The 18141-nt window shown below is 35.0% G+C and overlaps 1 protein-coding gene across 3 annotated transcripts in view; it reads right to left on the reverse strand.

Moving 5' to 3' along the window:
* Positions 1-17617, reverse strand: part of LOC107733470 (rho guanine nucleotide exchange factor 15-like) — a 20269-nt gene extending 2652 nt beyond the window's left edge. The window contains exons 1-13 of one of the 3 annotated variants that reach the window (XM_016545101.1): positions 17211-17617; positions 14476-14966; positions 8538-9287; positions 7612-7663; positions 7419-7486; positions 6973-7226; positions 4335-4495; positions 3831-3983; positions 3583-3712; positions 2301-2375; positions 1800-1892; positions 1188-1342; positions 815-979 (exon numbers count right to left, since the gene is read on the reverse strand). In XM_016545101.1, the coding sequence (XP_016400587.1) occupies positions 815-979; positions 1188-1342; positions 1800-1892; positions 2301-2375; positions 3583-3712; positions 3831-3983; positions 4335-4495; positions 6973-7226; positions 7419-7486; positions 7612-7663; positions 8538-9287; positions 14476-14878 (2459 nt within the window). In that variant the 5' untranslated portion in view covers positions 14879-14966; positions 17211-17617. Of the gene's footprint in view, positions 1-814; positions 980-1187; positions 1343-1799; positions 1893-2300; positions 2376-3582; positions 3713-3830; positions 3984-4334; positions 4496-6972; positions 7227-7418; positions 7487-7611; positions 7667-8537; positions 9288-12408; positions 12812-14475; positions 14967-17210 lie in introns of those variants that run through there. The other 2 variants (XM_016545100.1, XM_016545102.1) reach the window with 2 other exon arrangements.
* Positions 17618-18141: the final 524 nt, after the last annotated feature.

Below are 18141 nucleotides of genomic sequence, written 5' to 3' on the forward strand. Positions count from 1 at the left end.
ATATATATATATATATATATAGAGAGAGAGAGAGAGAGAGAGAGAATAAAGATAAAAATAAATATTAATAAAACAGAATAAAAATTCCAATATTTTTTATCCAAATTGTGGATGCCTTCTGATACATTGTTGATATAGATATTTATTGATTAAATCATTTTTTGTGCATTTGTATTCCTTTTAATGCGATGATTATACATGCACTAAACGTTTGGGGTGCGTGAGATCTTTTTTTTTAACTTTTATTAAGCACGGATATATTAAATTGATCAAAAGTGACAGTAAAGACACTAATGTTACAAAAGATTTCTATTAAAAATACATGCTGTACTTAAAAAAAAAAATTATTCATCAAAGAATCCTGAAATAATTTATCATGGTTTTTTTGTATCTTTTTTTTTTTTTTTTTACATTGACAATAACAAATGTTTCTTGAGCGGCAAATGAGCATATCAGAATTATTTCTGAAGGATCATGTGACACTGAAGACTGGTGTAATGGCTGCTTTAGCTTTGCTTTCACAGGAATACATTTTAAAATACATTAAAATAGAAATTTAAGTTATTCCATTTTACTGTTCTCCAGTATTTTTGATTAAATAAATGTAGCCTTGGTAAAGATTTTCATAAATATTACAAAAATCTTACCAACCCCAAATGTTTAAACGGTAGTGTACATTAACAAGACTTATATATCTGAATTACTAACAGGAAAATAAAAATCAGAATATGAGCTCAAAACATAATGGAACAATGAACATGTATCATGGATGAATAAAATAAATAGTATGCCGTTTATTTATAACTCCACGCACTGTGTAGGAGCTTTGACAACTCTCTCCATCTGGCGTCCCTGGTGATTCTCCAGCAGAGTCAGAGAGAAGGAGTGCTCCAGGCTGGGGACAGATGTGACCTCCCCAAAAGGCTGCACCTGGACCAGGGAGCGATGGGCATGATCGAGGACTACATACCGCTCAGAACTGCAGCACAGGGAAACAAATGAGTGAAGTCTGATTCAGAAACAAGAGGATTAACTAAACAGCAAATGCAAACAGGGGTGTTACTTTTTATAAAAGATCATTAAAAAAAGTGAATGCATATAAATGGCATGTAAATATAATGCAGTGTTTTGTAACCCTCATAAAACAAAGTAAAGTCATAACACAAACAGGTTTTTCAGCTTTCTACCTTTTCTTGCTGGCAATAACAAGTAGGTCATTGAAGAGAAAGAGGTAGACGGGGCTGAATTTGGGGCGGAGGTTCAAGAATGTCCCTCCTCTGTTTACTTCCTGCAGTTCTCCTCGTTTCTCCAAATAACGTGTTTGAGAGATAATTGGCACCGCCTAAATAAATGATTCAATGATGAGACAACATTTAAACAAATAAATAGATCAATTTAAATAATGACTATAAAATATATAAAAATATATCGATTTTTTTTATATAAAAAAATATAATAGTAAATATTCCTTTTTTTTTTTTTCAATAAAGCATTTAAAAAAAAACATTTTGGTAGAATCAAAAAGAAGCTAGGGAGCTGATTGAGACGCACCCTAAGATTCTACACTATTTTTTGGTCGCTAATCAAAAGTAAACACATTTGTGCAAGTGATCATGTGACATTCACATTGTAATTATTTTGTTCATTATTTAAAAAAATAAATACAAAACAGAGGAATTTTCACTGGTGGCCTCAGAATTTTAAATCCCACTGTAACCATCTGTATAATAATTGCTTTACAAAGACAGGTTTAAGGAACAGAACTAAATAAACATTAATACAAAAGTCAACTTGCTTACCTTTAGTTTGTCGAACTCCAGCATACCATTAATCTGAATCAGTTCCTCCATCTGCTTCATTTTTCCAACCTGAGTATTACATTCTTCAATGATCTGTGAGGACATGCGTGACAAGTTATTTAAAGATCACATCAAAAACATTCTTTCCATACAGACAATTGAATCTGAATGCATGACAAACATATTAAACATGACCTATTTTGGTTCTTTCGTGAAAATAAAAAACAAATAAACTTCTTTTACTAGCCTAATGCTTTAAAACCTACTTTATCAAATATGGCATGCTTATAAAATGCATATTTCTAGTGACCCGACCTGCATTTAACCTTGTTTTCCACTCTCTCCCCGTTTCCCCTTATTCTTGCTCTCTTTTCCTTTTATCTTCCTCTCTAACAGGCTATTCTGGGAACAATGAGGTCTAGTTTGGAACTGTGGGTGAGGAGTGGCTTTATAATGAGAGGAAAAAACAGGGCGCATTTACTGTGACCTTGAGGTGTTTACCTTGGACACAGAGTCCAGAGCTTTAGATGCTGTCTGCTCCTTCTCTGTCCCAACAGCCGTTCTCTTTAGGATGTTCTGATGAAGAAAAAAATCAGATTTTTAAAAATCTGGATTATCTTCATATTACCTGGATCACCGGGGTCATATGATGCCCATTTTCCACAAGTTGATATGATTCTTTAGGGTCTTAATGAAAAGTCTGTAACATAGTTTGGTTAAAATTTCTCAATGGTAGTGTAAAAACACCTTTTTTTTTAACCTGTCAAAAACAGCTCTTTTCAGCTCAAGCCGTTTTTGTAGCATTTCCCTTTAAATGTTAATGAGCTCTACTGACCCCACCCCCTCTCTGCTGAGCTGCTCTCAGAGAGACTGTTTACTTTAGCTGTTATGTAGCACGACTGCTATGTTCATTATTACATCCAACAACAGAACACCTCAATCGCTTAGGGGTCATTCTTGCCTACATCTGCTCCGGTGGTGAAACAATGGTGGACTGATGACAGCTCACTCAGGGCGGGTCTAAGGTAAGACGCCAGTCCAGTCTGTGCTGAAACGCTACTATCAATCAAACTATCGTGGGAGGGGCCTGGGACTGTGTGATGTCACACAGACCGGCATCTGAGATCGGCTCGATTTGAGAAAGGGGAAAACATTTAACGAGATTAAAAAAAAAAACACCGGGGGAATTTTTATCATTATAGGGTGGTTGTGTACACACACTGCCAACACACATTTCAGTTCAAACAACTTATAAAAGTGCATGTAGCATCCTATGACCCCTTTAAGACAACTCTGCTTGATTATAATGTGATGCCTTGCGAACGAAGTATAATTGTGGAAACAAAAACAAAACTAAAAACTCCCAAAACCAACTGAAATTGGTTCCAACAAATACATATATACTACCTTTTACAATTTTGGGGTCATTAGGAAGTTTCTTATGCTCATCAAGGCTGCATTTATTTGATCAAACAGTAAAATTGTTAAATATTATTTATTTGTTCTATTTTAATATATTTTCAAATGTAATTTATTCCTGTGATGGCAAAGCTGATTTTTTAGCAGTCTTCAGACTCACAAGTTCCTTCAGAAATCCTTCTAATATGCTAATTTGGAGCTCAAGAAATGGTTGTGCAGCTTAGTATTTTTGTGACAAATTTTTTCAGGATGCTTACATGAATAGAAATTTCAAAAGAATGGTATTTATTAAAAATAGAAATCTTTTGTAACAAATGTCTTTAAAAAACAATTCTAAAGTGGATTATGTGAATGATTCACTCACCTCGATGAGCATTTTAATGCGTGTGATTCGCTGAAAGGGCAGCAACAGGAAGGACATAAAGGGCAGTCGCTGACAAATGGGCGACTCCTGGAGTCGGGTGATTACGGTCGCAAACTGAGTGTTAGATTGCCTGTGACAGATATAAGGCAAAAGAACAAGTGAGAAAATACAAAATAAATGGATGATAAGAATATTAGACAAAACAGTTTGAGTTCGTGCTTGTGTGTGTAGGTGTATGAGTTTCTCACATTAGATTACTATAGGTTTTTTCCTGATAAATCTGGTTTCGAACATAGTCGATATACGCAGGGAAATGATGTTGGGCATGATAGTGGATGATGTCACAGATGTCAGAAATGATAACGCTCTCCTCTAGACGCTCCTCCAGGTCCTTTAGAAACCTGTGAACATCAACAGTGGTATTTGTAAATGAATGTTTGTGACTGCTGTGACTTGTTTTACAGTCTACACTGCATCGTCGAATCATTAGACTATTAGTTGAAGATGATGTATTTGTCCTGAGATTTCATGTTTAATAGTTTTCTATTAATAAAACATCAAACGCGGCTGTCTCAGCAAATTCTGATGGGTTACACCTGGAAAATCATTTGTTGCTGTACAATAACAATGCCGCAAATGTAGTCTATGGGGTTCATGTATATAAAGAAAATTAATTTGTTTGGTTCAGGCAGTGCTGCTTCAGCAAATCTAAACTGTATATGTCTTCATTTCACACACACACAGGCACTCACCTCTCGCTGACCTCTTGGATGCGCAGAATGTTTGAGAAGAGGTTTTTTTTGTCCATGTTAATAAGTGTGTCATTCAAGTCACTTGACTCCATAAAATGCTCTGTTAGCACACGCAGAGAGCGCAGATACGACATTTCTGATGTAATCACCTCGAACATGCTCTGCACACAAAGAAAGGAAACACATAAATATATATATTATTTAATTTACGTCTGTTAGCTAAGACTAAACCACTTCTATCCAGTATTGTAATTCCCTTTATTATGGAGTTGTTGTTCGAGCACTTATAGAAAACTTACAGAAAATCCTAAACGCAGCAGCAAAAATGATCAAGTTGGCAAAGAAATATGAATCCGTGACTCCGTTATTAATTTCATTAAAGTGGTTGCCAGTACGAACTTAGAATTATTTATAAGATCCTCATACTTGTTTTTAAGGCCTTGCACAATCTAGCTCCTGTGTATTTGTCCAGTATGGTGGCAATCTACACCTCTAGATCCTTGAGATCAGAAAATCAACATCTGCTTTGCGCTACTAGGACAAAATATAAACAGAGGTGACAGAGCTTTTTCTTGAGCAGGCCCTAAACTGTGGAATGACCTCCCTCAATCTATTCGATCTGCCAAATCCTTACCCATGTTCAAAGCTATGTTAAAACAACATCTTTTAAATACAAATGTGACCCTGGACCACAACACCAGTCTTAAGTCGCTGGGGTATATTTGTAGCAATAGCCAAAGAAACATTGTATGGGTCAAAATTATTGATTTTTCTTTTATGCCAAAAATCATTAGGATATTAAGTAAAGATCATGTTCCATGAAGATGTTTTGTAAATTTCCTACCATAAATATATCAAAACCTAATTTTTGATTAGTAATATGCATTGCTAAGAACTTCATTTGAGCTTATTTATTCACCTTTCAGATGATGTATAAATCTCAATTTCGAGAACTTGACCCTTATGACTGGTTTTGTGGTCCAGGGTCACAAATGGGGAGTTTTTTTTTAATGGTTTAATGTTTATGTGATGTGGGTGTGTATATTTTTGCTATCTTCTTGTGATTCTTAGCTTGTGATTGTGAAGCACTTTGGGCAACGCGAGTTGTATTAAATTGTGCTATATTAAAAAAAAAACTGTGCTATATAAATATATAAATATTATTTAAATTCAATTTACTCTTCAATTTCTCAAAATGTAAAATCTTTATATTGGTAGTAACAGCTTAGTTTTTTTTTTCCCACATTCACTGTTATTATCTTCTGTAATTGTATTACGCTAATTTGTAATACTGCCACATTTCAGGTCACACTTAACCCCAAAATCAAAAGATTTTTTTTTTATTGCATAAAGAAAATAATACATGTTAGGACTTTTAAAATATAAATTTTTATAACTTTCTTTAAATTTTAAAACATTATTTAAAAAAATAATAATTTTTTAATTTTTATATAATAATTTTATAAAAATATTTTTTTTTAAATGAAAACAGTAAGAATGGGATTTTCTTGAATTATGGTTTAACTGTGAAGAAAACAATTTAATAAAAAAAAACTTAATATTCTTTATTCATGCCTTCATTTTCTATAAGTGCAAAAAATAAACTATTGTTCAAAAATGTGGGGTCAATATATTTTTTTTCAACGAATATGCATTCAATTGATCAAAAGTGACACTAAGATATCTATAATGCTCCAAAAATTCTACTTCAAAGAAATGCAGCACAGCTGTTTTCAATTACAATTCATTCTGTTTTCATTTCAACAACAAAAAGAAATGTTTCTTAAACTCCAATCAGCATAATAGAATAATTTTCAATGAATCAAACCGTAAAGGCGGTTGAAAATTCACTTTCGCATCACAGGAATAAATTATATTTTAGAATTTTATTTTTTAAATTGTAATAATTTTTCACAATATTACAGTTTTTACTATACTTTTGATAAAAACACTGCAGTCTCAGAGAGCATTAGACACTTATAATCTTATTGAGAACGGGTAGTATGTGATTGCATGACAATTAAGGGTCAAATTTTCGAAATTGAGATTTACACATCATCTGAAAGCTGAATAAATAAGCTTTCCATTGATGTATGGTTTGTTAGGACAATATTTGGCCGAGATACAACTATTTGAAAATCTGGAATCTGAGGGTGCAAAAAAATCAAAATATTGAGAAAATGGCCTTTAAAGTTGTCCAAATGAAGTCCTTAACAATGCATATAAATCAAGTTTTGATATATTTATGGTAGGAAATTTACAAAATATCTTCATGGAACATGATCTTTACTTAATATTCTAATGATTTTTGGCATAAAAGAAAAATCGATAATTTTGACCCATACAATGTATTGTTGGCTATTGCTACAAATATACCAGTGCTACTTATGACTGCTTTTGTGGTCCAGGGTCACATATTGGTGAGGCCAACACTCTTTGTACTTCCTTTCCCATCCACCCCTTTCCATCCTGTCTTTTCCTACAGATTTCCATCCTCTCTTTCTTTTCTCTTTTCCTCTCAAATGACTTTTATCCCCATATATCCCCAAACACAGAAAGCCTCAAATCTCAGCACTGGCTATGAAGTACATGCTCTCCTCTGCATTCTGTACCATGTTCAGTGAGGATCTCTGCTCACCTCTTGGTACTTGCACTCCTCTGGACTCAGGGTCTGCAGGACCCCACTGTCTCGTACTGCCGACTGGTCCCGCCATAAATTGCTCTGCTTGAGATTTGGAACACTACTGGATCTGGGACGTGTTTCTCCTTTCTCTGGGCTGGATGTAATGCGTGGGTCCATCTGGAAGTCCATGCTGGTTTTACTGATGTTGCGACATACTGTCCTCCTGATCTCCTTGTGTATATATGTTTCTGTGTAAAACTGATACAGCTCTGCAAGGGTCAGAAAATATGGCATTAAATTCAAACCCCCTCAAATCAATTTATTGAGAATTTTTACTAATGTACGAAAGATATCATTCACCACAATTTCTTTATAGTGTTTCTTTCTTAAATTTCATCATGTCTGTCTTATAATTTTCGATTTATAACCAGAAATGTATTCAATAAGAAAACAAATTATACCCTCAGGCACCCCAGCTCCCAAGTCAACAGTTTGTTGGCGACGTGGAATGGCTCGTGGAGGTCTAGAGCTGTGACAGAGATTGAGTTACACATAGTAAAGTCAAATGTGACAGCTGTGTGACTTACAATAAGCTTAAGAGAGCAGAAACTGTTTGAGAGATGAAAGAAATATAAAAAACAAAAACGTATATACTTCTCAGTGGATCCACATTTTTCCCCATCAGCCCCTGCACTGTCATTCTCATCTGCTGATGTCAAGAAAGGAGAAACCAACAATTAAGTACAATAAAACAAACACACAGAGATAATCAACAAATGTCTGACACTTAATTGAAAGAAATGCTGCAACCATACTTTACTTCTGTTATATAAAGCATTTCTGAGTGAAACAGTATACTCAAAAAATAAAAAAAGAAGTACGGTCAGGATTGACTGGATTGTGAAGTGTGCATTTCATAAAAGAATTTGTTCTGAAAAAGAAAGCAAGTCATTCATGTTTGGAACAGTGTTGCTATTGTTAACTAAAACTAAAATTGATAAGAGTTTACAATAAGGTTACATTTGTTAACATTATTTAACTACAGTAGTTAACATGAACTAGCAATGAAAAACACTTCTAACGCATTTATTAAGCTTTTGATTAATTTGATGTTAATTTATCATTTTAATAATACATTATTAAAATCAAAAGTTGTATCTGTTAATGTTATTTAATAGACCTGAGCCAACATGAACTAACAATGAATGTTAACAAAAATTTAAAATACTGTAAAAAACGTATTGCTCATTGTTAGTTACTCATAGTTAATGCATTAACAAAACCTTATTGTTTTACTTTAAAACTCATATAAAAAATAAAAAAGGTTATCTTGGCGATTAACTGAAATAAAAGTCCTTTAGTAAATAAAAGTACTGAAATGATTCAAACTAAACTGAATTAAAAAAAAGAGCTAAACAGAAATATTTAAATTAATAATAATAAAAATGACAAAATCAAATAACAAAATTGCTAAAAATTAAAAAAAAAACCCAGTTTGGAACATAATTCATCTTTTTAAGAACACGAATACAGTCCATTTTGATTTCACGTCGACTTAAAAAGCCTTTATGTAACGTTACCTATAGACTTGAGAGAATAATTGCTGAGGCGTCTTCCGTTCTCATAAGTCTTGGCTGGTGGAGGTGGTGCAGGTCTTTGCAGTCGGGGACTGGCAGGTGGGCTGCCTTTTTTAGGGGGAAGCAGAGGGGACGAAGGACGTGCCAGAGGCTGAGGCAGAATAATGCGAGGACCCCTGTTATCTAAAGGCATTCTGGGAGGAACGGCTGGAGGGGTGTCCTTGCTTACAGTGTCCGGCCCCTTTTGAGGTCTGGGTGGAGTGACCACCTCCAGGCTAACATCGTAGATGGACTCCTCTGGCTCCTCCAAAGGCTGGTCTTTGGGTACGTTTAGAGTAGTCTGGGGAAATGAGACAGCAGAGGCGATCAACGTTGGAGGTCCAGGGTCCGATTTCCTCCTCAGCTGCTGCTCTATTAGGTTACGAGTCTCCTGAAACTTGTCTTTTTTAATTTGCGGCTCCTCATTTTTGTTCTCATCTTCAGCTAATGACTCACTCAAAGACTCCGGCTCCTTATTTGACTTGTCTTCGTTCTCTCCCTCTCCTCTTTCGTTCTGGTCCTCCGTGTCACTGTACTCAATCTCATCCTCCTCACCCTCATCATCATCTTGCTCGCTTATTGGCACCCATACGAGCTTCATGCCAGGCCTCTGCAGGTGACATATACAGCCGCAGTTCTTCTCACACTGAGGCTCTGGAAGAGGGCTGGAATCCCTCTCTGCTCGCAGTTTGCAGCCTTCTTTTCCATCAGGAGCTAGAAGAGGACATGGATTATGGTCAGGGTTTAAGTAAGGGATAATGTACATCCAGCCGGTTGTTATCTCAGAATAAACCCCGACAGGGTGATGCGGAGGGGTCTTGTATCAGCCTGAAGGGGTTTATTCTGAGATAACAACCGGCTGGATGTACATTATCCCGCTTATTACACGGCTACTTGTATTGTGTAATTTTCTTCATTGGCCGCACCCAAGAAAATTCCACAACACTTGCCACATAAGTAAATAATTAGACGCGAAATATTGATTTGAGTTGAAATATTTGAACTTAAAGCCTCCGTGAAGACAGCAGTTGCGAACAAGCGGCAAATTCAAACTAGACGGGCATTTAAGGGAAACGGTGCAGTCAAACCACTTATTACACATTTCACCACAAAAATAATTAAGGCAATAAAAGAATTAAGACGAAAATGTTTTAAAACCTTACCAGTTTGTTAGTTCTCTTATAATCCATTACAGCGTACAAAACAATCGTAGCAAAATGGCAGCAGCTGCGTTTGTATGAAACGAGAGCGAGTCCGCGATACCAGGATGACATAATTAAATAATTGTACACCATTTTGAATCGAGTTTTAATATTTTATTAGCTAAACAAACACAAAGCTTCCACCAAGAAAAAAAAGTTCCTAGCAAGAGTAGGGCGCCGACTTCAGTTACCCGGATCAGCTTTTACCGGTTGTTAGGGATGGGCTATACCCCTTATTTTGTTTTCGATACGATACCGATATTTTTCAAGGCAGTATCGTCGATATCGATACTGATTCGATACTTCTGCACTAAACTTTTAAATTATGAAATTTATTAAATTATTAAATTACTAAGAGTAAAATGGGTAATGAAAACCACTTAACTTTATGTTTAAAACGCATTTTAACCCGTTTAATCCCAAATTTTTCCCAGACATGAAAACATCCAAATGATGTGTCATTAGTAACCCTTTGAAATAATCAATAATTTTTATTTTTTTGGAAAAGTGTGTGAAAAATTTTATTTTATGGTCAGTCACAATTGTAACCGGTGGGATAATGTGTATACTGAATTAACACATTTCTGCAGTCTTAAAAATTGTTATATATCTTAGCCCAGCTATTTTAAACTGTTTGATCACATTCTAGGGTTACTATTATGCAGAAAAAACCCTTATACAACATTGATAGGAATACTGAGATCAAATACAAAAAAATACAACCATCAACGTATTTCAAAATTGTTACTTTTTTGTAACATATATCATCACATTTTTATATTAGTGCTACCAGTATTACAACATTAATATTCTAACTTATTTGTAACATTTGAACTTTTGATTTAGTGCAATATTTTGTACTGCCATTAGGGACTGCCAGTGAATGGCTGTTGCATGCATAAAATGCAACCTTTTTATTCTGACAGTGTATGATTTCAATTAACAATACAGAATAGAACATAATCAATTTTATCTTTCAACGTTCAATTTAAATAATTGTAATTGCACAAACTATGTAGGCTACAATTTCAATTTGTTTATTGTGAAATAACTCAAACATTTATATATTTTTTCTGTCCTCTGATAAGCATTGTTCAGGGCTGCCATTCCCAAAAGCTTTAATGCTTTCTTATGATACTTTTGGGAAACGCAGCCCTGTTTGAATGCACTGTCAGCAGTGAGTGAATGCTCTCTGTGATTGATTGGTTCTGTCTTGCAACATTTGCGTGTGTTCAGATGAGCAAGAAAATAGTTCTATCATACACAATTATTCGCTAACAAAGGTTATTCGTCCAATTCAATGCATATTGTACGCATTATTATTAGTATTGTTGTTAAATAAACAAAACCACTGGTAAATAAAATGCACCTTAGTATCAATATTTTTGGTTTGAGTATCGATACTTCGGATCGATACGCCCATCCCTAGAGAGAACAGAGTGGATGCCGAGTTCCTGTTATCTTTGGTATCTGAGAACAGATTTATTCTCTACCTGGCAATAAAGCTCATTCTGATTCTGATTCTGATAATGTGATGCTATTTTATTTATTTATTTTCAAAAAATGCAATCCATACAATGACTTGAATGCACCTCTTCTACGAAGAGCATGTTTTTTGTACGAAAAATCATTCAGAAATAATCAAAAATGCCAGGATGATATGACTGTCCTGCTATCATAATAGAGAAAAAATGTAAATGAAAAAATGTTAGTTTGGGTTATAAAATGCTATGGAACTCTACAGGTCTTACATTAACTTATAAAGGTTTTTTCATGCACTAATCAATTTAGCAATTTTGGGATATTTTGCTTCCATAACATTTCTTCTTTCAGACTAGTTGAAAGAAAACATCCAAAATACTAATTTGTTTAATTCTATTAAACTTTATTTAGTTATGTCTGTAAACACCAATTACAATACCTATTTTAAAAGGTTTAAAGGTCTCAAAATGAGTTTTTTTTTCTTTCAGGTTTTTTCCCATAAATTGAAGGTTTTTACAGAGTGATTTGTTCGTGTAACATTCACCTGAATTATATAATATTTTATTCCTAAAAAAAATGTGAACAAAACCGTTTGGAAAAACATAATATACTGTGATTAATTAACTGGAAAGGATCTATTTCTGTCTATCTATACTTCAAACTACATTCACCTGTGGTGTCTTGTTTTAAAAATCCATGCTTTGGGGAAAAAAATCACATCTTGAAAAACACATTAAATTTTTTTTTCTTTTTTTTTTTAATAATTAAATTAAAACATGTTCATGATGTTAGGAAAAAAGATAACTTTTTACTTGATGCTTACACCACATGACATTTTCTGAATCATTTCCTTTAAACTTTTTGGAAAATAGCAGAAAAGTTTTCAAAACCATATGAAATGAATAGGAATACAAAGAGTACATTTCTTTGTACAAAATCTACTTGACAGTAGATTTTAAAAGTTTTTTTTTATGGACGCTCTTATACATCTTTGGACCTTACATAAACATGGTAAACAAGCTGCGGCAAAGACTGATCTACAACCCTTAGTAGTACCATGATTGAATGTCTTTGCAATACTCTAAACGTTATATTGCTCTCGAATGGCTTCATATCCTTTCTGATTTCCAGTGTATAAGATCTTGGATTACCATCTCTTCTCTGCTTCTGCTTTGACTGGTCCACCTCGCCCTTCGAGCCTGCCGTTATCAGTGCCGTCAACTTCTGCATGGAACCTTTGCGCTGTGTCGATCCCTCCTCCCCCTCCTTAACCCGCAGATCTTCAAACGTCTCAAATACATTTTGCTTGATCTTGCTAAATGCTCGTTTTAGCCCTTCTGCCATTTCACTACACCGGTGACTGACCTGCTCAAAACCCTCTCGGATTCTGGACTAGTTGAATGCAGGAACTTATGGGTGGGACACTGGTTTATTACCCCAATAATCACATAAATCACACAAAGGCCACTTGCATGCTACTTCCAAGCCTCCTAGACAGTCAAACTAGCTCAGTTCACATAATTGTCACTGTAAAAGAGTTTTATGAACAATATATTCTCAGATAATATCCAACAGGAATGTTAAGAAAAAAAACAAAAAGGTCAAGCTTTTTCCTGTTATGGCTCTTAAACTTTGGAACAGCCTTTATGGTAATGTTTATTGACACAATCTGGATAAAAGGCTCAAGTCTTTAGGCAGACATCTACAATTGAATTACTAACAAAATGTAATATTCCATATTCCAAGTATCAAGCATATTTTAGATTTATATTTAATAATGGCTTTTCTTCCCAGCTTTTTATTCATCAGTACTGTTTGTACTGTATTTTTGATCAAATAAGTGCAGTCTTGATGAGCATAAGACACTTTTCTTTTAAAAAAGCCCCCAAACTTTTGAACGGTACTGTAGTTTTAATATAATTAGTTCCAGGAGGGGTTATTTTATCCCCCCACACCCATCTGTCCATGTGTTCAGCAGACGACACAAACTGTATAATCCTACAGACTGACCAACAACTAAGGCTACGTCCACACGAAGCCAGAGCTTTCTACGGTGGCCGAGAAGTGCAAAGCAAATCACAATTCTGAAAACAAAATAACAAATTACAAACACAAATGCAAGTCTAAAAAACAAAATAACAATTCAGAAAGCACAACAACAATTCAGAAAACACAATGACAAATTTTAAAACAAAATAACAAGTCAGAAAACACAACGTGTTGGCTTTTTGACGCGATCGACCGGGGTTCGATCCTGTCTTTTGCCGAACTTTTTTTCCCTCCCTTTTCATATAATTCATACAATACATTTAAACTGAGCTACTTTAATACCATCTCCGAACTTTCTCACTAAAACATCCAAGTACAAGAAAGTTGATCAATTTAATTTAAAAATGAAAAAAATTAAACTGACATGAGTTTTAGGAACACAAACAGCTTGCATTCCGGAAGTGTGTCCCACACAGAGTTCACATTCAAAGTCACTTTCAAAATTATATTGTAAAAACCAAACTAGCAATTTACATACCATCTCTCCAAGATTACTAGCAACACTAACAGAGAGCAGCAGAGTTTACTCTCACAACACCCAATCAGATGAAGATCAGATTAAAGCTGATTAAAATATGAGTTTAGTAGCAGTGTCCCTAAATTTAATGCTGTAAATAGTACTTGTTCGTTATCTTTATCCTTGTCTTCATTTCTTTCTGTCTATCTACATTTTTACGTCTCAGAGTGCATTACTCAAAGCACAGAAACAGAAACACACAGAAGGTTACAATGACAACAGATGTAAACACTTTTAGGATGCTTGAATTTTGTGCTGCTTGTGCGTTTAAAGGAAAAGTTCATCCAAAAATGAAAACTCACTGGAGAACATGCAGCTTTTTGCTTCACATGACACAAATTGATGGACTGGACTATTGTGATAATAACTCTCATTCTGATGGCACCCATTAATTGCAGAGGATCCACTGGTAAGCTAGTGATGTAATGCTACATTTCTCCAAATCTCAAACTCATTTACATCTTGGATGGCCTAAAGGTGAGTACATTTCAGCTAATTTCATTTTTAGGTGAAGTATTCCTTTACATTTTACGGCTATCTAAAATTTGGTGACTGAATATTGTGGAGAAAAAAAAATCCTTTAAAAAAATCCAGGAGATTTTCCATGGAAGTAGGTCAAACAAATCCTGAAAAGAAAGTAAATACACCATACCTGATCGGCTTCCATCAACAGCACTCAAAGCTCCTTCTTGTCTCTCTTGGCAGTCCACCTCGTCTTTCTGTCCACTGTGATTTTGTCTGGTCTTTGGAGGCAGAGGAGGTGCCTTGCCATCACTGGTGGGGGAAGAACTTTTCGGTTTGCGTCTAGGCTTTATTGCAGGAGGTCTTTGTTGTCTACATTCTATGCTGGTGCTCTTTGCTATATCTCCACTTGGAATCTTAGCCTCTGGCTGGCTGAATTTGTTGACTATCTTTTTGACATTCCCAGAGTTCTGTGAGGCTGCACCTTCCACAGATGAGGTGTCTGAGGTATTATTGGACGGCTTGATGGGAACCGGGGGTCTTTGTTTAACCTCAGGTTTCTGAGGCAGATTCTGAGACTCTTGAGAAGACATCCTGATCTTGGTTTTGATGTTTTAACCAAAGCAACCTGGCCAATATGAGGCCAGGCAGCAGGGTCACCGAGGGCCTTCAATCTTCAACCTGCAGTAACAAATAGTAAGGACATTAAACATGACTGATGCACCCTTACAGACTCTTTCCATCACTTGATCAATCCCAGATCACCTGACATTGCAGTGTATTCATTAGATATATTTAAATTCTGGCTGATACAGCTAAATGGGCGATTTTAATGTCACAATGAAACAGAATTCCATGTTGTGACGAACATCAGAGTGTAACAAATTAATCAAAATTGTAGTCTGGTGACTTGGTTGTTGTATTTATTGTTGATAGATTTTTACATTTTTAGGCAATGCACTAAAAAGTGGAGGCACATGATTGTAAACTTGAAGGGACAGGGTTATATAGCAGATTCAATTAGTGGAGAATTCTTGCATTTTGATTAAACATTATGAAAACTGAAAAGATGAAACATATGCACAGATGAATTATTCAGGTCTAAAATATGCATTTATAAAATAGGGCGAATTTACATGTCATTTTTATTTATATTATTTTGTACAAATGAATTAAAACACTAAAACCAAAATAAGTCATTTTAAATGCTACAATTGAATTAATTTAGACATCACAAAAAGTAATATATACATTTTTAGATTTATTAAAGTTAGTAGATTTAACAGTGTATTAATTAATCTAAATCATGCACACTTAAATATCTAATATACTGACAGAGACAATATTTATAAAAAAAGAAAAAACTCCAATATCAGCCAATAACCGATATAGTACCAATACATTGTCCAGCCCTAGTTTCCATTCTTTCAGTTTCATATCCTTCATGAAGAGTACTGTAATTGAAACCTCAGTCATCTATAGGAGTCAAAGTCCTCAAAAGTACATAAATATTTGTCACGATGATTAGCATCTGGTAACTCATTAAATTAAATAAAAAGCAGTGATCCTTGTACTGGAGTTGCCTCACACCGTACAGGTTTAACTGCACAGGACTTTGCTCTTACAGGCAAAAGTCTATATAAAATATGATATAAATTATAATAAATGTATATAAAATATGAGCTGAACTTGCAATCAGACTGGTTAGTGAAACGGCATGCTGGAAACAGTATGAAACTTAGCTAGGAATGTGCTTGTATGTCATGTTTATAGTACATGCCAGGTACTTTGACCTTTCAGATTCCAAAAGCCTATGCATGATGAGATTAAAATAATATGATTAGTAGTACATATATACCATTTTATTGCTTATTGTTTCTCCTTATTTAAAAACAATACCAATGCCTTGAATGGAACTGGTTTGGAATCTTGGTTTGGAATAAACCCATTCTGCAAATATTGGAAGGGAACGGGTGTGTCAACACGACTTCCTGTGTCAACAATTCTATAGTCAGGTTGAACTTTGGCGTTACTGACTTCACTTGACTCGCACCCCTCTGACAGACTCAGCAGGTCTGTCAAGTTCTCCACTGCTGCTGTGCACTAATTTGATATCCTGAACATACAAAGCTCCAACATTAAACAAAGCCAGAAAGAAATGCTTTCCCTTGGGGTGAAACAGGATGGTTGAAAAGGTTATCATTTAAAAGGGCGATAATGTTTCGTCATTTTTACATCGTTCTGATATTTCAAACTTCAATAAGGTATAAACATCCCCTCAAGCAACAGGACATGCAAGTATCCCCTGCTGAGCAGTTTTTTTTCCAAAAATGTACAAGACACTTCCCCTCCAACCTATAAACATCTTGGAATCCTCCTTTCCTGTTGAGAACCTGGGCTTTGCTTAAATTCCTTAGAATCACTGGGATGTTGAGCTGTATATCAACAGTATAAATAAATATAAATAAGTAAATAAAAAGTATTTTTAATGTAAAATGCAGAAATTTTCTGTTAGGGTTAGGTTATAGTATTTATAACTACCTGTATATAAAACAATATAAGTCTATAGAGTGTCCCCTTTTAGATAGACAAATGTGTGTGTGTGTGTAATCCACTGGGTTACAAATTCCTTTGTATTGTCAGACCTGACACTTAATTTCTTTCATAATCATTCATGACAATGTTTGTGAAACAATGGGCCAATGAAAAATCAACATTAAATCTGAAAGTCAATATTTCTATGTTGTTCACATGACCAATAAGGATCTGCTGTGTGAACTGAATGGTGGTAATGTAACATGTCATTAATTTAGCATTAATTTATATATCTGACAGACATAGTAACAAATAAGTAAGATGCAGTACTACATTCACAGCTGAGGCTTCTAAAATTCATATCTGTAATACTACATCCGGCTTACTTACCAAATGTGTCTCACTCTCCTATATAATCCATAAAGAAAAGCGAGTTCCTGAAATGTGTCCAGAGCAAACTTCCTCATAAAAATAAAAACATTAGAGTGGCGTGGTGTAACTCTCACAGTGCACGTGAACAGATCAGTGTACGAGCAGTTATACAGACATCCATGTTAATACATTTCTTTAAAATGACAGCAACAGATCGCCACATCCCAGCGCGATCTTCATATCCGTACGGATCTGATCAGACGTTACTTTCGTCTTTCCTCTTTTGTTGTCCTCTCCAGTAAATCCACGCGCATCTCTGGCTCTTTGTTTTCCTTCCCGTGAGCGTGTGGGTAAGAACAGCCGGACAGGGACAGTGTGATTAGTGCACACACCCCTCCTCCCATTGCACCCTATCCCATTCTTGTCTGCACACCCTCCTTTGGCTGCCACCCAGCGCAGACTCTCAGTGTGAGTGTGTGTGTGTGTGTGTGTGTGTGGATCAGGTTTATGGGAATCAAGCACAGTAAAACCTGAAATCATCTATTACTTACGAAATGGCCGTTTATCTACTATGAGCAAAACGGTTTAATAAACATACAAAAATAAACAGGGAACATAGAATATACTAGCTATACTGTAAGGCTGAAAATATAGTTCATAAAGAGACAATGTCTTTAGTGCCTTAAAAAATTCATAAACTGTATTTTGTCTTTTTGATTAGTTTATTGCGTAAGTTTTAATAACGATGTTAAATGAGGTGTAGAAGACAAAACCGATCTTGAACAACCGACTTGTGACAGTCTTTTATTTTGAAAAGCAGGTGGAGAGTCTCAGAGGAGTACCACTGCAAACCCCCTTTTTTTTTTTTTTTTTTTTTTTACAGTCCCTGCAAATCCGAAATGATTTATGCACGTTTATATTGTTCTCTTCCACAAGCGAATCACAAATT

The sequence above is a fragment of the Sinocyclocheilus rhinocerous genome, unplaced genomic scaffold (assembly GCF_001515625.1).
Source record: "Sinocyclocheilus rhinocerous isolate Xijiao unplaced genomic scaffold, SAMN03320098_v1.1 scaffold2385, whole genome shotgun sequence".
In the NCBI taxonomy this organism is placed as follows: domain Eukaryota; kingdom Metazoa; phylum Chordata; class Actinopteri; order Cypriniformes; family Cyprinidae; genus Sinocyclocheilus; species Sinocyclocheilus rhinocerous.